This window comes from Eretmochelys imbricata, chromosome 8 (genome assembly GCF_965152235.1).
Source record: "Eretmochelys imbricata isolate rEreImb1 chromosome 8, rEreImb1.hap1, whole genome shotgun sequence".
Classification (NCBI taxonomy): Eukaryota; Metazoa; Chordata; order Testudines; family Cheloniidae; genus Eretmochelys; species Eretmochelys imbricata.
In genome coordinates, this window is record NC_135579.1 from 889030 (window position 1) to 911547 (window position 22518).

Genomic DNA, 22518 nt, shown 5'->3' on the forward strand with positions numbered 1-22518 from the left:
TCTGTGTTGCACAAGTATCTCGGTGCTGGGAAAAGGGTGCGTGATCCTTGCGGAGACCCCAGAGGGCAGGGGTCATGCTGCCTGGGCCCAGACAATGGCCAGCACTCTGTATCCTGGCAGCTGAAAGCTGGGGCCCATCCTCTGCAAGGAGCCAGCCAGAGGCACCCAGGACACCTCCTCTGTGGATCTGGAACAGCTGCCATGGGAGAGGTTAATAAGACTGGGACTACTCAGCTTGGAAAAGAGAGGACTCAGGGGGAGATGAGAGAGGTCTATAAATCATGGCTAGGGTGGAGAGAGTGACTAGGGACATGTTATTTACTTCTCATAACACAAGAATCAGGGGATACCCAAGGAAATTAACAGGCAGCAGGTTTAAAACAAACAAAAGGAAGTACTTCTTCACACAACGCACAGTCAGCCTGGGGAACTCTTTGCCAGAGGATGTTGTGAAGGCCAAAACTATACCAGGGTTGAAAAAAGAACTAGGTAAATTCATGGCAGACAGGACCATCAAAGGCTGTTAGCCAGGATGGGCAGGGACCAAACCCCACACTCCAGGTGTCCCTAACCTCTGACTGCCAGCACCCGGGGCTGGAGTCCAGGGTGCGAATTGCTCACACTCACCCTGTTCTGTTCGCTCCCTCGGAAGTGGTGGCAGACAGGAGCCGGGGCGGGGCGGGGCGGGCCATTGGGCTGCCCCAGGCGGCCACGCTCCACGGCAGCGTTAGTGTCAGCAGCACCTGCCTGCTCCTAGCCCGCCTGGAGTGCACTGGCTGCGGGGCAGCGGAGCGATGAGAACAGGGAGCCCCGGCTGCCTCCCCTGACCTGCAGCAGCCAGCGTTGCCCCCAGCCACGCTCAGACCTTCCCCTGCCGTTTGAGCACCTCTGGGGAGCCCGTGCCAGGCAGCTGCCATGTGACCCACCCTCCCGGCAGGGTTACCTCTCCCCATCACCCACCGGGCACAGCCCGTTCATGCGACCCAGCCCCAGCCACCCCAGCCCTGGCGCCCTGTGCTGAGGGCATCATGAGGCCACACTGGCTCCATCCCTCCCTCCCACACCTTCGAAGGGGAAGGCCAGGCCAGGCCTGTGCAGAATCTGTCCCTGTCCCTGCGGAGGGGCCCAGGTGCCAAGGGCAGAGTCAGCCTATGCCAGCCTTGGGAGCAGCCACCATCCCGCTGGAATGACTGAGCCTCACCCAGGCACCTGCCTGAGTAACCCAGGAGTCCTGGGCCAGCCTTCTCTCCCGGGGTTCGGGCTCAGGCAGGGCAGGGGAGAGCTGGGGGCTGCCCTTGGCTGACCCAGCCGTGTGCTCAGGGCTAGGGTGAATCTCAGCGTAGGGGGAGATGCAGGCTGCGTGCCCCCCTCACCGCCAGCCTGTGCCCAGAGCTGCCCAGCAGGGGGGCTAGGCCCTGTCCAGGCTGCTGGAGCTCTTGCCAGGCACCTTGGGGGCTACCTCTTGGCTTAGGAGGGTGACTAGCTTCCTGAAGCCACTGTTAACTGTGGCCTGCGGGAGGGAGCTGACTAGAGCATCTTCCTCCCCCTCCTCCTCCTCGCCCCGCTCCTGCCCCTCCTGATCCAGCAGCCGCCTGTACTGGGCCTCCAGGGAGGGGCTGGGCCCCGTGCTGGGAGCCAGGGGGCTGCTCCAGCGCTTGGACACCATGCAACTGTTGTCGTAGATGGGGGCCAGGTTGGTGCTGCTCCCTTCCGGGGAGCCCCTGGAGCCCAGGAGTGAGGACCCCTCCCCCTCCACGGAGCAGGAGCGGCCCAGGGTGTAGAGGTTCTCGTAGAGATGCTCCGAAAGCCGGAGTCCCTGCCCGCAGAACGCCCTGGCCACTCCCTGCTCCACCTTGGCCTCTCCCCAGGGCTCGAGCGGGGGCTGCAGGCCTCTGTGGATGGAGGCATAGACGATGGGGGTCTCAGCTCCTGCCCCTGCACAGCCCCCCAACTCCAGGGTGCAGGGCAGGGCCTGTCCGCTCTCTGGACAAAGCCCCGCAGGGAGGGACGGCCTCCCTGCACCCTCCAGGGCCCAGGGGGGCAGCGCTTCCTCCAGGCTCTGGGAGCTCCGCAGCCTGGGCTCCATTCCCTGCCTGGAGCCCAGAGGCTCCGGCGCTTGGGGGCTGCTCCTGCCCAGGAGGCTGCTGCTCTGGCGGGCGATGGCTGCGGAGACGAGGTTGCACAGCTCAGCGGCCCGGCTGGTGGCCAAGGTGAAGATGCCCTCGCCCGAGTCGCAGCGGCGGCCTGCCTCGAAGGAGAACAGGGCCTGCAGGGAGCAGACAGCAGCGTTACCTGGGGTGCTGGGCCATGGACGCCTGCCCGGAGAGCTCGGGTCTCCCCAAGGGGCCCACGCAGGCTTGGAGCAGGCAGACGGCAGGGCTGGGCCTGCCCCGGTGCTCCTGCGGCCCCTGGCACTGCAAGGGCAGAGGTGGCCCCTGCGGGAGGCAGCCCAGTACCTTGTCGTGGCCGAATTTGCGCAGGAAGGGGTAGGGCCAGGTGAGGAGGGACTGGCGGGACTGGGGGGTCTTCAGCACAAGCCCCTTGGGCAAGGCGGCCAGCAGGTAGTGCCCACTCAGGCCGCACCTGGCGGAGGCATCCGTCTTGTGCACCAGCACCAGGAACTCGTTCACTGCAGGGAAACAAACCCACACACGAGTCACTGCCCGGCCCCACTGCATCCCACCTTCTGCCCAAGCCACTGCCTGGCCCCACTGCGTCCCCCTTCCTGCCTGCCAGAGTCACTGCCCGGCCCCACTGTGTTCCCCCCTGCTCACCAGAGTCACTGCCCGGCCCCACTGCGTCCCCCTTCCTGCCTGCCAGAGTCACTGCCTGGCCCCACTGTATTTCCCCACTCACTGCCCGGCCCCACTGCATTGCCCCACCAAAGTCACTGCCTGGCCCCAAGCGGCCCCCAGCCACATCTCCAGCCATTCTGCTCTCCCCAGGCACCCCATGCAGGAAGACCCTCCCCCTCCATTCCAAGGCCCCCAATTCCAGCCTCCCTCCAGCCGACTGGGTGGGATCCTCTGGTCCCTGCCCCTCCCCCTCGCCTGGGGTCCCTGTGCCTGACCCACACGGTGCCCGGCTGTACGTACAGTCCTGCCAGGATGAGTAGAGGGTGTTTTCCTCCACGTGGAGATCAGGTCCAGGGGGGTCCCTGGTGCTGCCAGGTGCTGGCTCGTTAGTGCACTGAAAGCAGAGAGCAGAGCAGCTGCAGCCCCCCAGGGCACCTGCCCTTCCCCGCCCATGGACACAGGGGCTGTACCCTCCTGGCACCCAAATATGGGCAACAGGGTGCAGCCAACTCAGATCCCCTGGGGCAGAGGCCATGCCAGCACCCAGGGGAGGAGCCAGGGGCCATGCCAGCGCCCCGGGGGAGGAGGTGGGGTGTGCCAGCACCCAGGGGGAGGGGCAGGCTGTGACGAAGTGGGACTGTTCTTAATATTTCCTCTGAATAATGTGGGGGTGCCTCAGTTTCCCCTAGGCAGTTCTTAAGTCTCTAGGTGGTGGGGTAAGGGTGTCTGATCATTGCAGAGCCCTAGAGGGCAGGTGTGTGCAGGGATCAGGACACAGAGAATGGCCGACACCCTGTTTCCTGGCCACTAATGGCCTGGGCCCTTCGCCCCTGCAAGGTGAGAGCTAAAGGGTTGGAGAACAAAGGAATCCGGTGACCTCCTGGCCCGGGAAAGGGACAAAGCCCAGAGGAGGGGGGGCTGGAGGGAGTTTCAGTTTGGGGCTGGCTGGGGATGAGGAATGAAGGGCAGACGGGGTTGTCTGGCTCACGGTCCCCCAAAATGGACCCAGCTGAGGGGTCCTGTTCTCTGCACCTGCAAGCTCTGTTTTAGACCATGTTCCTGTCGTCTAACAAACCTCTGTTTTACTGGCTGGCTGAGAGTCCCATCTGACTGCAGAGCTGGGGTGCAGGACCCTCTGGCTTCCCCAAGACCCCGCCTGGGCAGACTTGCTGGGGGAAGCGCACAGAGGGGCAGAGGAGGCTGAATGCTCTGAGGTCAGACCCAGGAAGCTGGGTGAGCTGTGTGTCCTGCAGACAGGCTGCTCCCAGAGAGGAGACTTCCCCAGAGTCCTGACTGGCTTCATGGGGAGCAGTTCCAGAGCATCGGCCGGGGACTCCGTGACACAGGGCCATACCAGCAGCCAGGGGGAGTGGGTGGGGTTGGCAGGGCCATGCCAGCACCCAGGGGGAGGAGGCAGTGCAGGCGAGGCCATGATGGCATCTGGGAGGTCCTTGCCGATGCCAGCGCAGGGGTGTTGCTTTGGTTTATGGCAGCCCCACCCCAGCAGACCCCCTCCCCCCGGGTCTCCTGGCGCTGCCCAGGGAGCCTAGGTGGGTCAGCCCTGGTGCTGAGGAGCGGTACCCAGGGCTGGTGGGGGCAGTACCTGGAAGGCCAGCTGGCCGAGCTGTGCTATCCAGCCGTCCCGCTGCTCGGCTGCCAGCATGTAGCTCTTCTCCATGGTGTTCAGGGAGAAGGCAGCCGTGCCCTTGGGGCAGCTGTGGGCGTCTGCAGGCCCCACAGAGACACAGTCTGCGAGCCGGATGACCCGGCGCTCACACCTCCGCAGGGATGCCTTCTCTGGACCAGAGCCGTCGTTCCGCACTTCGCATGTCTCCAGCCGGGCAATGCCACAGGGGCTGTTGGCAAAGAGCTGGGCCCACACCTTCCTCCAGGACTTCTGGGGGGCAGATAGGGCACGACTCACCCCAGGGGCTCCCAGCACAGCCCTATTTGCCCACAAAGCAATGCAAATGGCCCCTGGTGCCCACGGGAGGTGGCAGAGAACAGGGTGGGGCTGGCAGAGATGAGGGGCTGGAGGGGACTGCCAGAGGGCCACAAGTCCAGGCCTCCGCACCAGGGCAGGACTCAGTCAACTGGGCCCCCCTGATGGGTTTGTCCAAAATGGTCTTAAAACTCTCCCATGCCGGGAATACCACATCCTGGCCCGGCCACCTGGCCCAGCGCTGACCTACCTGGAGAGTCAGGCAGTTTCTCCTGCTTCCTACCCTCAGTCTGAAGCCCATTGCTCCTCACCCTGCCTCAGCAGATAGCACCCTTTAGAAAAGCCCTCCCCAGATTGGTGCCCCTCGGTTGCTTTTCTCTGAACTAAACACGCCCAGTTTTTTAAATCATTCCTCACAGGGCAGATTTTCTAAACCTTCCATCAGGTTTGTTGCTCTGCTGCCTCTGGTCTCTCCAATTTGTCCACATCTTCCCTCGAGTGCGGCTCCCACAACTGGACACAGCGCTCCAGCCTCACGCGGCCCCGCCGAGTGGGACAGTCACCTCCTGTCTGCTGTTAATACACCCAGAGCGACAGCAGCCTTTTGCACAGCTGCATCACACCGGGGACTCTCAGTCACCTTATGATCCCTGCTAGGCCTGTCCCTTTTCAGTGTATTACCACCTAGTCCCTTAATCCCCAGCTGGTAACTGCGCACGTGATTTTTCTGTCCTAAGTGAAGTAATCTGCAGGAGACAGAAGGGTTCGGGGAGGGCCCACTGGGCATGTGTCCTGCTGACATCTGGCGCGTTCCCAGACCCTAGGTGCAGGAGGACGGCCCACTCCCGCAAAGACACCCTGATCTTACTCTGCATGAGGAGCTGATACTCCTCGGGCAGGTACCTGGAACCTCAGGGTCACGAGCACCAAGGGGCGGGATGTGAGGGAAGAGGCAATTCCACAGGCTTCTGAGCCTCAGCCTAGTGGCTAGCCAGGACAGCCACCCCTAGCACAGCCAGATTGGCTTCCCTGACCCAGGCGGGGCCATGCAGCGAGCCAGCGATGGGGTGGGATAGGCCCCAAGTCCTGATTCTGGGCTCCCTGCTGTACCCACTAGCTGCCCTCTCCAGAGCTACAACTTGGCCCTGGACCGAGCTGGGCTGCTGGGGCTGTTTTTAGCCCAGAGCTTGATGCAAATTAAGCCATTTTGAGCCATTTGTTTTCTCGATAGCTGCCCCACATCTGCTGCATGAGCCCAGGCCCCGGAGCCAGCAGCAGCCACATCCTCCCTGGGGAGGGTCTGCATCAGCCAGCACCTGGCCTGCCAGAGCACAGCAGGGGAGAGAGAGAGGGAGCACCCCCACCTGCAGGGGTGCGGGACAGAACAGTGTGGCAGCAGCTGGGTCCATGGGCCTGGCCCAGTAGAGTCTAAGGGATAGAGGCAGATGAGCCTGGCTCACAGCACCCACCAGGCCATAAATACCGGCCCAGCAGGGGAGCAGAGTGCTTTTTTCAAAGCGGGGAGGGGGGGAGAAGTGCACTACATATAAAACAAAACAGCAGGGGCCCCCCAGGGAGGAATTTGGTTCCCAGCCAAACTGTGTTTGCTCATTGTAATAGAATGAGCTGTCCCCAAAGCAGCCTTGCTTTTAATCATGCAAACCCTACACTTTTCTGGGGTGGGGAGGGGCTTAGCCCCTCCCCTCCCATGGGCGTCTATACCATGCAAGCAGTTCCCATGTGCACACAGAGCCCCCCCCGTTCCCAAAGGGGGGAATTTCCCCGCTCTTTGTTCAGCTCACGCATGTGGGGCACCCTACTGGGCACAGCTGGGGTGGGGGCAGAGAGCACAGCTGAGGGGCCCATCATCAGTTAGCACAGACAGGGGCCCAGCCAAAGCTGCCCAGTCAGGGCCCTGCCTCTGCCGTTACCTTCAAGGTGCTGCATGCTCTCAGAGCCGAAGGGCCAGGCTGGCAGTGCAGCGTTCTTGCAGCCCAAGGGACATGCCCCAGCCTGTCCCAAACCTCCCCACAGTGCTCCATGGGGCAGGCGTATTCCTGGGACCTGCTTTCCCAGGCAACCAGGGAGCTCGCTGCATATTCCACAGCCCCAGCCCTCCCCCGGGGAGGGGCCAAGGACAAACCCCGCATGGGCCTGGGCAGCCAAGCACATGGCAATCCTACCACACAGCTCAGATGCTGCCTTGCAGAGAGGACTCCCGGCTCCCAAAGCCCGGAACAAGCTGTGCCCACAGTCCCCCCGGTAGCCACTAGGCGCCCCCCCAAGGCCTGCTCTTACTCCGAGTCCCCAGTGCCTCAGCAGGGCCAAGGCACATTGGTGAAGCTGCCCAGGTGGGATCCTGCAGCCACTCATTGGAGAATGACAGGTTTCAGAGTAACAGCCGTGTTAGTCTGTATTCGCAAAAAGAACAGGAGGACTTGTGGCACCTTAGAGACTAACCAATTTATTTGAGCACAAGCTTTCGTGAGCTACAGCTCCCTTGAAGTGAGCTGTCGCTCACGAAAGCTCATGCTCAAATAAATTGGTTAGTCTCTAAGGTGCCACAAGTCCTCCTTTTCATTGGAGAATGAGACTTCTGGGGACCTGACCTGAAATCTGCCCCTGCGCCCAGCATGACCCACCTGCCCCAGCCTCAGACAGCAGTCAGCACCAAGCCCCCAGGAACCCACGGCAGCAGCCAACCTTTCCCCAGAGACAGCGCAAAGGGGCAGAGGGCAAGGTGACCCCTTTGTCTCCCGCCAGCTCTATCTCCCAGAGTTCCCTGCAGCAATCACAACCCCCAGTTCTGTTGGCAGAGAGGCAGGGGCCCCAAGCCTCCCCCCGTAGACAGTGCCGCACTCCCCAAAGCACATAGCAAGGGGGACTCCTGTTCAAACTCCCCACCCCCCAAAGCTCTGGATTTTGTTTTAAGTCTGTTTATTAACATTTCAGTGAGAGTTACTCTCATGACGCAGCTTATAGCTGGGACAGGTGTGGCTCAGGAACACAGGGAGGCTGCCTGGGTGAGCCCCCCTACCCCAAAGCCTGGAGTTGGTGCCTTGGGGCCAGCAGGGGTTGAGATCAGACACAGCATGGTCAGTCGTGGGGCGGTGACCAGAGGCCACTCCCGCTCCGCTTTGTCAGGCCTGAAGACCAACCCCCCCTCTCCCTGCACTCCTGTGCCCAGCACTCTCAGCCCCTCCCCCCTTTACCTTTCCAAATTTCAAGTGCTGGACATAGAGGATCCCGGCCTTCACAGGGGTCTCCATGGGCCCAGCCGGCCTGGCAGGGCTGTGTGCAGAAGGCAGCGGTGCCGGTAATGGGGAGTGGTGGCCGCTGAAGCGGAGTGAGTGCGCGGGGAGACTTCCTTTCTCGCTAACTTCCCCTTTGTGGTGTGTGGGGTGAGGGGCAGGCAGCGCGGGGGAGCAACGTCCCCCAGGGAGACCAGTGGGGCAGAATGAGCATGGCAGAGGCAGCAGCAGCCTGCACGGGGCTGCTGAGTTCAGACAGTCAAGCCTGGAGATGGTGCCCCGCTGCCCAGCTCCTCCGCAGCCAGCAACGACACCGGGCTGGCCCGCAGCCCAGGGTCAGCAATGCCTCAGGGCTCTTCCAGCCCAGAGCAACTTGCGTGCGGTGAGCCACAACCCAGGGGCTAGCACAGCCGCCCCTCAGAACCCCAGGCCTTCGGCAGGTGCCACTGGCCCCAGCCCCGCGTGACGGCTCCTGCTTCTGGCCATGGCTCCCCTGTGCTCAGGGGCTTTGCAGAGCCTGCGAGAGGCTGGGGCCGGCTTGCCCGATGCCTGCATGTTGACACTGGCTGACGTAACGGGCCATTGCAGCATAGCGCCGATGCTTCCTCTCCGAGCAGGGAAGCACGGGGCCTGGCCGAGCAGCACTGACCACGGCCCACACAACAGGCACCTTACGACATGCCTGAGCCCAGAGGGAAGGGACATGGACCTGCCTGCAGAAGGGCCCGGCCCCACATGCTCTCGGGAAGAAGCGGGGCCAGCTGCCAAGGCTGCTGGGCTCCGGGGAACTCTCCTGCCTGGCCCAGCAAGCACACACCACAGGCAGCAGTGCAGCCCAGGGGCCTGGGCTAGAAGTCCATGGAGCTGTGTGCCAGATAGTCCTTGCGGCCGATGTTGCTGACTTGCTTGGTCTGCATGGCTTCCAGCTTGGGGCAGTCGGTGATGCGGTGGCCCAGGCCCCCACAGAAGGCACAGCCCCTCTCGCCTGCAATGGAGGGAGTGGGGTCAGAGGCAGCTTGCCGGGGGTGGGGTGGGGACAGGACAGTGCGCACACCCTACAGCACAGGGGGAAGCAGCCCCAGCCCAGCACCCCGCAGAGGCAGGGCCAGCCCATCACATGGGGAGCTGAGCCCCAGACCATGGCAGAGCAGGGAACTGACCTCTCGAGACCCAGACTAGTGCTCCAACCAATGGGAGCGCTGGGGCCTGGACGTGCCAGCTCTGGGTGCTTTGCCCAAGGAGTGGCCTGCCAGCCGGGCAGTGCAGGGTCCAGAGTGCCCTGCCCCCTCCACGTCTGCACCACCACGCAGGCAACAGTGCTGTGGCAACCCCCGCCCCGCCCCCTAGGGCAGCTGGGAGCCGCCGACCCCTCACCTCCAATATCCAGCATGGTCTCGTCCCCACAGTGCAGCACCTGCAGCACCGGGGGCACCTTCTGCTTGGCCTCCAACAGCAGCGCCTTCAAGTCCATGAGCACGGACTCATCTGGGGCAGAGAGGAACATGAGAACCGAGCCTGGCCTGGGGCAGCTCTGCCCCGCCACAAGGGCCCACTGGATCTGGGCACCAGCAGGACAGAGGGCAATGCTCAATCCAGGGGAGACTGCGCGCGGGGAGGGGTGGGGGGGGGAAAATCAGCCAAGCTGGGGACAAAAGGAGTCCGTAAGCGCCAGCAAACCCCACAGGGGGGCACAGCACCCCCAAGCACGGGCATCGGGGCAGCACTGTCTGAGGGACAGCAGCCCGCTCTACTGAGTCACCCGCCCTGCTCCTTGGGCCGCACGGTCCTGTGCTAGGGAGCACCCCCTAGGGAGCCCCAGCCCACTCCCTGCAACACGTGGGTGTTCCTTGAGGTTTCCCCTTTAAGTGTTGAGCCCAGCCCAGGGGCAAGCTCCCAGGGCAGGGCAGAGACACTCCTGGCCCAGCTCAGCCCAATTGCTGCGAACCCAAAGGGCACAGCAGCCAGCCACAGCCCCGCTCCCGCGTGCCCCTCACCACAGGCCTTGTTGATGAAGGTGGTGGCGATGCCGGTGTTCCCCGAGCGACCCGTACGCCCAATTCGGTGAACTATGGGGAGAAACAGAGAGTCAGACCCAGGCCACTGACCGCAGAGAGCCAGGCAGGAATCCAGCTGAGTACCCAGACGGGGGACCTCCCCACCCCAAGGATGCTGCCTTTCCCAAGGAGACCAGCCACTGCAGGGACATGCCCAAGGACCTGTCCTCCCATCCCTGAACAGAGCAAAGCAATCTGCCTGGTTCACCCTCTGTAAGGCCTTTGTCTGTAGCCATATTGCAAGGCCTAAAGCCTAAGGCCTTTGTCTGCAGCCAGGTTAAAAAAACCAGCAGCCATGAGCTAAGAAGCAGGAGTCACATCCTCACCTTTCCATCTAAATTACAATAAAGCAATGTCATATCAGGCTGTTAAAAGGGAGATCCTGGCCTAATAGTACCCCCATCACCAGATAAAGAAACAGATCTTAAGATGGTTAAAGAAAACTTAGTTTGATGGCACCTGCCTGGGAAGAAATCACTTCTCAATAGTTGGGATTGTGAAATCCTCATTTCTTCTTGTTTTATCATTATGGTACCCACTTCCCTATTGTTTGTCTGTATGATCTCTGTCTGGTTCTTCAATTGTTTCTGTCTGCTACGTAATTAATTTTGCTCTGTGTAAATTAATTTAGGTGGTGGTTTGGATTGGTTAGAGATTTTTGTTTCAACTTGTTAGGATGGGTTAGTAAAATGACTGGTTAAGGTACAGCTAAGCAGGACTCAAGTTTCACTATATAAACTGGGGTCCAAAAGGAAGTTTTGCAGAACCAACTCCAGGACACAGCCCCAAAGATCAGAGCTGCCAGACTCAACACTGCCAATGACACCGTGCAGAAACTGGAGTCCCCGAGATGGACCTGATCCTGACTGGCCATCAAGAAAAGTTCTTCTGTCTTATTGGGAGTGGCAAGCACTGTATGTGTAGCATGTGCATTGTTTTGGTGATTGTTAATAAATAGAGGTTAAGTAGGATATTACTGTGAGAGGCTCTTTCACTGGTAAAAGACCCTGTAAACCCGCAAAGATTAAGCCCCGAGTCCACAGGGAAAGGGTGTTTGCACAGACCCCATGGAGGGGTAGAGCCCTGGGCCTTTCACCTGGAGCCCTAGGAACTGCATAAAGGTGAGTGCCCTCGAACGTGCGAACAACAGAGAATTTTGTGTGGGTAACACCTCTGCCTGGCTCACCTCCCTCCCCCTGTCCTTGGGCCCTCTGCCCTACCGTAGTTCTCGATCTCCTCTGGCATGTCGTAGTTGATGACGTGCTGGATGGCTGGGAAATCCAAGCCCTTGGAGGCTACGTCGGTAGCAACCAGGACATCCTTCTTCCCGTCCCGGAAGGCCTCGATGGCCTTCGTCCGCTCCTCCTGGTCTGGAAGGGCCCAGCACAGAGGGTTAGCGCGGGCCCCGCTCTGCCAGCTCAGGGCCCCGCCCCCAAACCCACCTCAGACTAGGGGCATGGACAGAGCGATATGCCAAGTACTAGTCAGACCTCTCCCCCATGCGCCAGAGGCAGGGGGCCCTGTGGGTCAGACACCACAGCAGGGTTCCATGGGGGCCCGAGGGAGCAGCCGGTCCGAGGAAGGCTCACTCATCTCCTCGGTCCTGCCCCTGGTGTGGTGACCTGCCTGGCCGTGGCCCATGGCACATGGAGCTGAGTCCAGAACAGCTCGTCACGTTAGGGAGCTGGGGCTAGATTCACAGCAGAGGCCTGGGAACTGGACTGCCTAGTCCCTTCGCAGCACTGCCCGACAGGCATTCCTCAGAAGCCATCTCAGGGCCCCACAGCCCCTGCTTTCGTTCAAAGCCACTACGTTTCTACCTGTAGGGCTGTGGCAACCGGCTGGGGAATGCGAACAGAGGCTAGGCTAGTGCAGCACTACCTGCTTGAATCTGCTGAGAGCCAGAACTGCTAGCTTTGAGCAGGGATCCCACCCTGCCCTCTCACACTCTGGGCTGCACCATTTCTGCTGCCAGGGGCCCTAATGCTTTGCCTTCCTACCCCTGCCCTGCCAGGCCCCGCCTGCATCTGCCTCCTGCTCCCCAGCTCCCATTGGGGCAGTCAGCTGGATTCCATGGCATGCTCCCAGCATGAGGCCATGGAGTGAGCTGTCACGGGGGTAGGGTGCCCAAGCAAGCACCAAGGTTGCAGGCTGGCAAGCGGCCCGGCCTGGAGACCAGTGCAGCTACAAGGCCCAGAGAGCTAGCTATGAGCTCTCCCGTAGCTGGTGCACATGTGGGTAGGGTGAGCTGGGCCCCTGGAGAACACAACTAAATGATGGGCAAGATGGTAAAACGATCTATGAGAAAGCAGCACCGGAAGAGAGGCTGAGCTCTGACCCCACCCATGCAAGCATCTGACAGGAAGGCATTGCACCGAGAGAAGTGGTTCTCGTTGTCAAGCTGGCGCTGCAGAGTTTCAGAGAAGGGACCATTGGGTCATCCGGTCTGTCCTCCTGCGTCTCACAGGCCAGAGCATTTCACAGACACCCCTCTATGGAGCCCAAGGACGAGTGCCCCGAGGACTGAAATTCTTTAAGACTCAGCCGTGAGCCACAGGCGGAGAAGAGGAGACAGCAAGGTGTCAGCAGTGCCCGACGTCCCTGCAGCAGCTGGGAAGTGACTTGGTGAGATTTGCCCATATGGCAGACCATGCCCCACGCTGCAGAGGAAGGTGAAGAAGCCCTTGGTTCCCAGCCAATCTTACCTAGAGAGAAATTCCTTCTCGAGCTCAAACCCTAAGCATGTCAGCAAGACCCACTGGTCTGGTCCACCTGAGAGGTGCCCTGTCTCCAGCTGTGGCCAATCCCTGGCACCCCAGGGGAAGGTGAGAAAACCCCAGAGTACATCTAGGCAATTGTGCACCAACTGAAAAATCTCCTGCCTGACCCCCACAGGTGACCAGTTGAAGCCCTGAAACCTGAGACTGGATTAGTCATTATCTTAATGCAGAGGGGCAGGGTTCTGAGCACGCTGAGGGCCATGCATGCAACTCACCCCCTTCATGGGCCATGGGGAGGTATGGGAACAGGGCAATTCAGAGTCCATGGCCAGAAAGGACCGCGATGACCATACAACCCAACACTCCAGGCATGCGGGCTGGGGGATTTCCCCCAGAAGCTGGATTCAAGCGTAACTTTTTAAGCCAACTAGTCTCACCTTCCAGACTCCAAGCAATGGTGAGTCCATCAGCTCCCCTGCTAAAAGCCCTATGACCCTCACAGCTGGGAAATGACTTCCTCTGACAAGGCCTGATCTAACTGTCTCTGGGGGAGCCTGTGCCAGCCAGGCTGTCGAACACCCCACTCTGGGGGAGCCTTTGCACGGGGAAGGATCCATCCGCAGGGGTCCAGTCACCAGCATCCTTCTTGGTGACAAGCTGTTTACACCTCCCATCCAAGACTTTTCCAGCCCCTGCACCAGCGCTTCAGGGCCCTGGCTACCAATCCCCTGGGATGCACCTGACTGGCATCAAACACAGCCAATCTGATTGAGGCTTCCACCCTGTGCTCAGCCTGGGATACTCAAAGCAGTGCATGCTGGGATGGCTACCCGTGTGACCGGGGCACGGGAGCAGCTCTCACTGACCTTTCCCTCCGTGTATGGCCACCGCTTCCACGCCCTTGAGCAGCAGGTACTCGTGGATCGCGTCAACGTCAGCCTTCTTCTCCGCAAAGATCAGCACCTGCCAGAGGGCCAGCATCAGCACAGAGACCCCCGCACTGCACAGGACTGACCAGCCCCGTCACAGCGGACCCGCTGGCTGGAGGGTTTGCAGCTGAGAGCCTGGGCATAGCATGGAGTGCTGTGGACCCCGAAGCACCTGGGCACGGTCTCGTTCGTCCCCTACCCTGTGGTGGGGCACAGGGCCAGGAAGAGCTGGCCTGCATCAGGGCTACGTTCCATCGGAAGGAGCAGCTACAGTCCCTCCCTCCCCCGACAAGCTGCTGGGGCAGCTGGTGTGCAGTACTCACGGGCGGCGGGGTCTTCTGCAGGCACTCAAGCAGGTACACCATCTTGGCTTCCTCCTTCACGTACTCCACTTCCTGTGCACAAACACAGGGCTCCAGTCAGAGAGGGGCAGGAGCTGGGAGAATACGCACAGGCCCGGGAGGGCACAGGTCGCAGGGCCCAGAGCAAACCCCTCTGGCAGACAGTGGATTCTGGCAGGACCACCGGGACCCAGCCACGCTGGGGTCCAGCACAGAGCATTCAGGGGCTCACCTGTATAACATCCAGGCTGGCAGCTCCAGCTCGCCCCACATTGATGGTGATGGGCTTCACTAGGGCACTCTTGGCAAAGTTCTGGATCTTCTTGGGCATGGTGGCACTGAAGAGAAGGGTCTGCCTCTGGCCCTGGACCGAGAGCCAAGGGCAGGGAGGTTAGCACGGCCATTCAGCCAGTACAACGAATGGGGTGAGCTGATCTCAGCAACAGCCAGTGGGTGCTGGCAGGCACCCCAGACTCCCTACACAGGGGCCCTTGGAGAACAGCTTTGTGCCAGCAGGGCTGGGGCAACACACGGTGCGACCAGAGCCCCAACAGAGGGGCACATGGGACAGCAGGCATGAGACAGGGCAGAAATACAGTGCCAAGCTGGGAGGTCAGAGCTGTTACCCACAGTGAAAAGCTGCAGGAGGCAGGCCGGGGCAGCAGCAGCTGGGGCCTGACAAGGAAGCCATTAGCCCTGCCAGCCAGGACCCTCGTGCTCCACAGCAGCCAGTGAGGCCCGGGCCAGGAGCTGGACGCAGCGCCCCCGGCAGGTGGGGAGCTGTGCTGGCAACACGCACCTCCAGGCTCCTGAGTGGGCCAGGCCAGGGACTGGGAACAAGGGAATTAAACCCTTCAGGGCACCGGCTGCCCTGCACCCACACCTCCCCTACCCACCAACTACCTTGAAGTAAGAGAAGATGGTGCGGATGTCTCCTTCGAAGCCCATGTCGATCATCCTGTCGGCCTCATCCAGGGCCAGGTAGCGACAGATGTCCAGGCTCACCATCTTCTTCTGCAGCAGGTCCATGAGGCGGCCCGGGGTAGCCACCATCATATGCACACCGCTGCGGGGCAGGGCAGTCAGGCATCAGGGCTCCTGCACAATCTGGCTGCAGGGGAGGAAGGGCCCCGCGAGCTGCCCACCTCGCCAGGGACCCAGCACCCCACACCACACCCCTCAGCCTCATGCTGCTGGCAGGCACCCTGCCCAGCCCCCACCCCAGCCTTCTCACCTTCGCCTCAGACTGATCCCCTCCTGCAGGGTCCCGAGGCTGCAGGCTCAGAACCCTGGCACCCAAGCAGGCCTGAGGAGATGCAGTGCCCAGTGAGACAGGCTGCTGCATACAATCCTCCTGGGGGTGCCCACACAGGGAGGGAAGAGGACTGCCCGCAGGTCCTCCGGAGCAGGACTTACTGTTTGATCGTCTCCATCTGCTCCTTGACAGACATGCCCCCGATGCAGAGGGCGCAGCGCAGCAGGGGCAGGCTGTCCTCATGCAGCAGGTGGCAGTAGTACTCAAGGATGCCGTGGGTCTGCCTGGCCAGCTCCCTCTACAGAGAGAGGAGAGTCCATTAATCCCCACTGCGCCCGCCTCTCTTGGCTGATGCCCGATCCGACATCACCCCAGCAAGCCCCTGGCTCAGACCTGCCCACGTGAGCCAAGCACACTTACAGAGGGGCAGATGATGAGCCCATAGGGTCCCTCTCTCTTGGAGAATGGCAGCCGTTTCTCCTGCTCCAGGCAGAACATGATGACGGGGAGCGTGAACACCAGAGTTTTCCCTGAGCCAGTGAATGCGATGCCAATCATATCCCTGCCAGACAGGCTGCAGGAGACACGGGGAGCGGGTCAGCGGGAAGAGACTCCAAAGCAGTGAGGAGCCCTGCGCCAGCCCCTGCGTGTTCCCAGCCAGGGCTGTGCCCTGCCAGGGAGGAGGCGGACGGTGTATCACCGGGGCAGGGTGTCCGTCTCACCCTGCTGGCCGCGCTCCCAGAGCTGGGGAAGGCAGCACTCACATGGTGGGGATGCCCTGGATCTGGATGGGAGTCGGCTGCTGGATTCCCTTTTTCTTCAGGCCCCTCAGGATAGCTGCGAACAGAATGTGCGGGGAGAGGGGTGTTAGTAGCACAAGAGTGGCCGGACATAGGGCTGTGACCCACCTCCCCTCCATCCAGTTGCCAATAGCATTTGTTTCATCAGTGCCACCTCCTCCCCTCCCCACCCCCCCAGGCCCTGCCTCCAGACCGGCAGCTCGGGGGGGGGAGGGGGGGGGGCTGGTTGTGATCCCTGAATTGGATCTATGACCTCCAGGTACTACACACCAAGGTGCCTCCCCCACAACAACTCCTCCCTGCCCCAAATCACCTGCCGGGAACTTCATTTCCTTGAAGCTCTTGATGGGTGGGGGGATGCCCTCGCCCTCCACCAGGATGTGGTACTTTCTGCGCACCCGGTCGTGCCGTGCCTCCGACATGCCCAGGATGTAATGCGGTGCCTTCCAGCTGCGGAGAGGGTGGGGGAGGAGGTTCAGCAAGGAACAGGAAAACCAGACTGACTGAGCTGCACTCACTGACGCACCCAGAGCTCAACACTGCTTTGCTTGGGCAGGCAGCAGGCGGACTGGCCCAGCTGCGTACTCGTTGATCCCCCAGATAGAGCCCCAAGCCCCCCAGGATTCCAGGCTCCAATGGCACTAATGCAAAAGCTGGGGCCATCCATGAAGAGGGGACAGAGCCCACCCACAGGGCCCACTTCCAGAGCAGAGTAACTGAACTGTCAGCCACCCAGCAGAATAGCCAGGTACCGTCTGGTGCTCCGGCTCCCATGTGCGTTGGGGTACAATGAAAGCAACTGCTCCACTCTGCAGCATCAACCCCTAATTCCATGGCCAAGGCTGGAACATCCTTCGTTCCCAGTGAGGCTCAGGGTACAAGTTATTGAGGAGTATTTCCCATGGCCATGTTTCTGTTATACCCTCCGTGGGGCCTGGTCCCCCCACAGGCCAGGGAAGGAGCTGTAGCCCTCAGCAGCCTATCTAGGCCTCAGCTGCTGCGTTGCTCTCTAGGCTGCCTAGCTCGCCAGCACACACGTCTGCCTTCCCAATTCCCCAGCTGGAGACCGGGCCCCAGCTCTCACTCCGAGTCCCCAGCCCTGCTGCTCCGACCCATGGAACTGTGCGCACAGCTGAGGATGGCTGCGGAGCAAGGATCAGCTGCAAGCAGGGCCCAACAGACACAAAAACTTGTTTGTGGGTAGAGCCTAGCACAATGGGGCCCTGAGCCACAACCGAGCCCCCTGTGTGTTACCATAATACACACAGTAATCAGTACCACACCATGCTGGGCACCTGGCTACAGCAGAAGGGTGAATCCCAGGGCATCTTGGGAAAATGCCAGCTTTCACAGCCAAAGAACTGTGGAGTCCATGGGAACCCGAATGAACTGACTGGGGCAGGTCAGAACTCCCCGAGCTACGCTTTCAGGCTCTCTGCAGATTCAAGCAGATTCATCAGTCATACTTCAGAGATTTGCTCTGGAATCGCATGGCCTAGCTTTTTTGAAATGACAGGTCAGTGTGGAGCACAAGTACGCAGTGAGAGAGAATTCGGAGGCCATGCATCTTCAGGGCCACAACTAAGGCCCGGGGGGAACCTCTAAAGCTGGCTCCAGCAGAGAAGGCAGGTTCCATGGCGCTGGTATGTGGGGAGATTCGGTTCCTGCTTCCTTCACTGGGGCTCCCCCTAAGGCTCAGCATTTAGCCCAAGGCTAGCAGTTTGCAGGAGCATTTGCTACCACTATGAACCAGAAGGATCCCCAGTGTGCCCTGCAGTGCAGTAAGTGACAATACCTAGCTCTTCTATAGCACTGTCAGCCAGGGACCTCACAGCCTGCTACAAAAGAAATCAGGGTCACCACCCGAATTTTACAGATGGAGAAAGTGAGGGACAGAGGAAATGGCTTGTCGAAGAACCCAGCTGCCAGTTCCAAAAATAAAACCAAGGCTCCCAATGCCCAGTCGAGGACTCAAACCACTAGTTCACACCGCCTCGAGTTTCTTTCAGCTTGCACAAAGCCGCTGCAATCCGACAGCCAATGTATCCCCATGGAGCGCACCTGGTTTTAATCGGATCGTCATAGGTGATGCCCTTTGCCATCTCCTTCACAGACATCAAAGCTGCACAAAAACAGAGACTGGAGGATCAGTGCCAGCTCTTGAGAGCTAGGCCAAGGTCAGCTGGGCACGTGGCTTTGACTAGAGGTTTAGCAGTGAGGCAGTCAGGACAAAGGACGTTTGGGGGAGCCAGAACAGGAGTGAAGTGGCAGGGAATTGTCCCTCTCTGTGCATGTGGGGCCCCGCTGGGTCAGCAACACCAAACTGCATGACTCGCTCTCTCCAGGGAGAGCAGCAGGAGCTAGGGAGAGGCTGGGACTGTTGAACCCCACACCAGTTGGCTGGGCTTCCACATGAGGACAGCATGAGCACGGTCACCTTTTCCCTCTGTCGCTTCGCCAGCAACAGGCAGGGAACGAGAGTGAATGTCACCTCACAGCCAACTTCACTTCCCCCACAGCGCTCAATCCCAGCACGACCCACCTCGACCCTCTGCCACGCTCTCCAGGATCTTTTCCTCCTCCTTCAGCTGCTTCTCCTTGGCTGACTCCTTGCGCGCTGTGGAGGGTTGAGAAAGGGAGTTATGTGCTGCCCGCAGATTACTCCCCGGCCACAAGCCACCCTAAGGGACCCCCTCCTCCTCCTGCCAACCCTACCTTCCGCCTTCTCTTTAAGGTGCTGGTGCTGGTCCAGGAGGCTGATGTTGGACTGGGGGCCCAGAGGAATATCATCTTCATCACCCCGGTGCTCACTGCTACTGTCCCGCTGCTCCTCCTCCAGCACCCCCTTCCTGCGCATCTGCAGCAGCTTCTGCAGCTGCGGGAACACAGAGCAGTCAGAGCACGCAGCAGCCACACGGGCCCCGTTACAGGAGACGGAGCTCACGGGCCCCGTTGTGCCCTTGCCAGCGAGGAGAGGAACGATAGTCTTGGGGGGAGGAGACCCCCCCTTTATCCACCCACAGGGCCCCCTGCAATCTGCCCTGGGGGACCATGATGCCGTCCCCACGACAGCCCCAGTGACCTGCCCAGGGCCACAGGGGCTCTGCTCGGGGAGTGGAATTGAACCTACCAGCCCCACCTCTTGTGGGCAGCCCCCCGGGGCCCATGCCCAGAGGCAGAGTGCTCACAAGCCGGGACTGGGGCCAGGAGCACCACGGCAACGGGGGGGCGGGGGGGAGATGACACCAGCCCCTCCCCTCCCGCCCCGCCTGGCCCTCCCCCAGCCCAGGCCCTCCACACCCAGCCCGCCCCGGCCCCCTCCCAGCCCAGGCCCTCCACACCCAGCCCGCCCCGGCCCCCTCCCCCCACCGTCACCATCTCCTGCTTCCCCCCCACCGCCCCAGGCCCCCTCCCCCCACCGTCACCATCTCCTGCTTCCCCCCCACCGGCCCCGATCCCCTCCCCCCACCGGCCCCGGCCCTCTCCTGCTTCCCCCCCACCGGCCCCGGCCCCCTCCCCCCCCACCGGCCCCGGCCATCTCCTGCTTCCCCCCCACCGGCCCCGGCCCCGATCCCCTCCCCCCCACCGGCCCCGGCCCCCTCCCCCCCCACCGGCCCCGGCCCTCTCCTGCTTCCCCCCCACCGGCCCCGGCCCCGATCCCCTCCCCCACACCGGCCCCGGCCCCGGCCATCTCCTGCTTCCCCCGCACCGGCCCCGGCCCCGATCCCCTCCCCCCACCGGCCCCGGCCCTCTCCTGCTTCCCCCCCACCGGCCCCGGCCCCCTCCCCCCCCACCGGCCCCGGCCCCGGCCATCTCCTGCTTCCCCCACACCGGCCCCGGCCATCTCCTGCTTCCCCCACACCGGCCCCGGCCCCAATCCCCTCCCCCCCACCGGCCCCGGCCCCGGCCCCGGCCCCCGCCATCTCCTGCTTTCCCCACACCGGCCCCGGCCCCGATCCCCTCCCCCCCACCGGCCCCCGCCGCGGCCCCCTCCCCCCACCGTCACCATCTCCTGCTTCCCCCCACCGGCCCCGGCCCCGATCCCCTCCCCCCACCGGCCCCGGCCCCCTCCCCACCGGCCCCGGCCCCGGCCCCCTCGGCCCCGGCCCCGGCCATCTCCTGCTTTCCCCACACCGGCCCCGGCCCCGATCCCCTCCCCCCCACCGGCCCCCGCCGCGGCCCCCTCCCCCCACCGTCACCATCTCCTGCTTCCCCCCCACCGGCCCCGGCCCCGATCCCCTCCCCCCACCGGCCCCGGCCCCCTCCCCACCGGCCCCGGCCCCCCCGGCCCCGGCCATCTCCTGCTTCCCCCACACCGGCCCCGGCCCCGGCCCCGGCCCCGATCCCCTCCCCCCCACCGGCCCCGGCCGCGGCCCCCGCCGTCACCATCTCCTGCTTCCGCTGCTTGACCGGCACGTAGGGCACGTATCCGTCATCCTCCTCCCCGGACGGGCCCGACCCCTCCGCCGGCTCCTCGCGCGGCCGCTGCGGGGAGACACAAGGTCACGTCACGGGCCACAGGCCGCGGGCGGGGGCGGGCACGGGCGCGGGGGGGGGGGGGCTCTCACCTTCCGGTCGCTTCCGACCTCCATGGTCCGGTCCCCGCGGACTCGCCGGCGAAACGCGCGTAGCCAACGAGCGTCGGCGCTGGGCCTGGGGCGGGCCCTGTCGCTCAGCAACGCCCCGCAGACGTACCACGTGAGGGGCGACGCGCAGGACGGGCTGCGCCGAAGGACAAACTTAGCGAGTCGCTTACGGAGGGGTCCGCGCAGAGCTCGGGGGCGGAGCAGCCCGGCCGCCGCGCGCTAGGCCCCGCCCCCTGCACCACGTGTCCCGCCCCCGCCGCAAGCCCCTGGTCTCCGCCCCCCGCTCTCCGCCCCCCCAGACCCCGCCCCCCGCTCTCCGCCCCCCCAGACCCTGATCTCCACCCCCCACCCCACCCCAATCTCTGCCCCCCAGACCCCGATCTCCACCCCCCCACCCCACAGCCAGCTTCCCCCCCCCGACCCTGATCTCTGCCCCCCAGACCCTGATCCCCACCCCCCCAGCTTCCCCCAATCTCCACCCCCACCCCAATCTCTGCCCCCCAGACCCCGATCTCCGCCCCCCCACCCCACAGCCAGCTTCCCCCCAGACCCTGATCTCTGCCCCCCAGCTTCCCCCAATCTCCACCCCCCACCCCAATCTCTGCCCCCCAGACCCCGATCTCTGCACCCCCACCCCACACCCAGCTTCCCCCCAGACCCCAATCTCTGCCCCCCACCCCCACCCCGATCTCTGCACCCCCACCCCACACCCAGCTTCCCCCCAGACCCCAATCTCTGCCCCCCACCCCCACCCCGATCTCTGCACCCCCACCCCACAGCCAGCTTCCCCCCAGACCCCAGTCTCTGCCCCCCACCCCCAGCTTCCCCCAATCTCCACCCCCACCCCAATCTCTGCCCCCCAGACCCCGATCTCCGCCCCCCACCCCACAGCCAGCTTCCCCCCCCAGACCCTGATCTCTGCCCCCCAGCTTCCCCCTATCTCCACCCCCCACCCCAATCTCTGCCCCCCAGACCCCGATCTCCGCCCCCCCACCCCACAGCCAGCTTCCCCCCCCAGACCCTGATCTCTGCCCCCCAGACCCTGATCCCCACCCCCCCAGCTTCCCCCAATCTCCACCCCCACCCCAATCTCTGCCTCCCAGACCCCGATCTCCGCCCCCCCACCCCACAGCCAGCTTCCCCCCCCCGACCCTGATCTCTGCCCCCCAGCTTCCCCCTATCTCCACCCCCCACCCCAATCTCTGCCCCCCAGACCCCGATCTCCGCCCCCCCACCCCACAGCCAGCTTCCCCCCCCCGACCCTGATCTCTGCCCCCCAGCTTCCCCCAATCTCCACCCCCCACCCCAATCTCTGCCCCCCAGACCCCGATCTCCGCCCCCCCACCCCACAGCCAGCTTCCCCCCCCAGACCCTGATCTCTGCCCCCCAGCCCCTGATCCACACCGCCCCCAGCTTCCCCCAATCTCCACCCCCACCCCAATCTCTGCCCCCCAGACCCCGATCTCCGCCCCCCCACCCCACAGCCAGCTTCCCCCCCCCGACCCTGATCTCTGCCCCCCAGCTTCCCCCAATCTCCACCCCCCACCCCAATCTCTGCCCCCCAGACCCCGATCTCCGCCCCCCCACCCCACAGCCAGCTTCCCCCCCCAGACCCTGATCTCTGCCCCCCAGCCCCTGATCCACACCGCCCCCAGCTTCCCCCAATCTCCACCCCCCACCCCAATCTCTGCCCCCCAGACCCCGATCTCTGCACCCCCACCGCACAGCCAGCTTCCCCCCCCAGCCCCTGATCTCTGCCCCCCAGCCCCTGATCCACACCGCCCCCAGCTTCTCCCAATCTCCACCCCCCACCCCAACCTCTGCCCCCCAGACCCCGATCTCCAC

At 63.0% G+C, this 22518-nt stretch overlaps 2 protein-coding genes across 4 annotated transcripts; both read right to left on the reverse strand.

The window, feature by feature from the left end:
- Positions 1-304: 304 nt before the first annotated feature.
- DOK3 (docking protein 3) lies at positions 305-8058 on the reverse strand. The gene is made up of 5 exons (XM_077824491.1): positions 7950-8058; positions 4399-4692; positions 3096-3189; positions 2457-2629; positions 305-2266 (listed from the first exon to the last, which is right to left on the reverse strand). Exons 1-5 carry the CDS (start codon positions 8004-8006, stop codon positions 1409-1411), a joined length of 1476 nt encoding a protein of 491 aa, XP_077680617.1. The 5' UTR covers positions 8007-8058; the 3' UTR covers positions 305-1408.
- DDX41 (DEAD-box helicase 41) lies at positions 8002-20779 on the reverse strand. 3 transcript variants are annotated; one of them, XM_077824479.1, is made up of 17 exons: positions 20656-20778; positions 20474-20572; positions 18803-18962; positions 18630-18704; positions 18149-18209; positions 16401-16537; positions 16052-16124; positions 15708-15861; positions 15449-15585; positions 14936-15098; positions 14265-14396; positions 14015-14086; positions 13629-13725; positions 11263-11412; positions 9983-10054; positions 9363-9473; positions 8004-8973 (listed from the first exon to the last, which is right to left on the reverse strand). In XM_077824479.1, exons 1-17 carry the CDS (start codon positions 20677-20679, stop codon positions 8837-8839), a joined length of 1854 nt encoding a protein of 617 aa, XP_077680605.1. In that variant the 5' UTR covers positions 20680-20778; the 3' UTR covers positions 8004-8836. The 3 variants fall into 3 exon arrangements, with proteins under 3 accessions (XP_077680607.1, XP_077680605.1, XP_077680608.1); XM_077824481.1 differs by lacking the exon at positions 11263-11412 and having other exon boundaries at positions 8002-8973; XM_077824482.1 differs by lacking the exons at positions 8004-8973; positions 9363-9473; positions 9983-10054; positions 11263-11412 and adding an exon at positions 12387-12702 and having other exon boundaries at positions 20656-20779.
- Between the last annotated feature and the right edge of the window lie 1739 nt (positions 20780-22518).

What these genes read in the sequence shown, in the direction of transcription:
- DOK3 (XM_077824491.1), bottom strand. Translation starts at nt 8,006, where the DNA reads ATGGAGACCCCTGTGAAGGCCGGGATCCTCTATGTCCAGCACTTGAAA. An exon ending in AGCACTTGAAATTTGGAAAG is followed by an intron (nt 4,693 to 7,949) that starts GTAAAGGGGGGA and finishes TCTGCCCCCCAG; the next exon opens with AAGTCCTGGAGGAAGGTGTG. An exon ending in TCGGCCAGCTGGCCTTCCAG is followed by an intron (nt 3,190 to 4,398) that starts GTACTGCCCCCA and finishes CTCTGCTTTCAG; the next exon opens with TGCACTAACGAGCCAGCACC.
- DDX41 (XM_077824479.1), bottom strand. Translation starts at nt 20,679, where the DNA reads ATGGAGGTCGGAAGCGACCGGAAG. An exon ending in GAGCGTGGCAGAGGGTCGAG is followed by an intron (nt 18,210 to 18,629) that starts GTGGGTCGTGCT and finishes GTTTTTGTGCAG; the next exon opens with CTTTGATGTCTGTGAAGGAG. An exon ending in CTTCATCAACAAGGCCTGTG is followed by an intron (nt 9,474 to 9,982) that starts GTGAGGGGCACG and finishes TCTCTGCCCCAG; the next exon opens with ATGAGTCCGTGCTCATGGAC.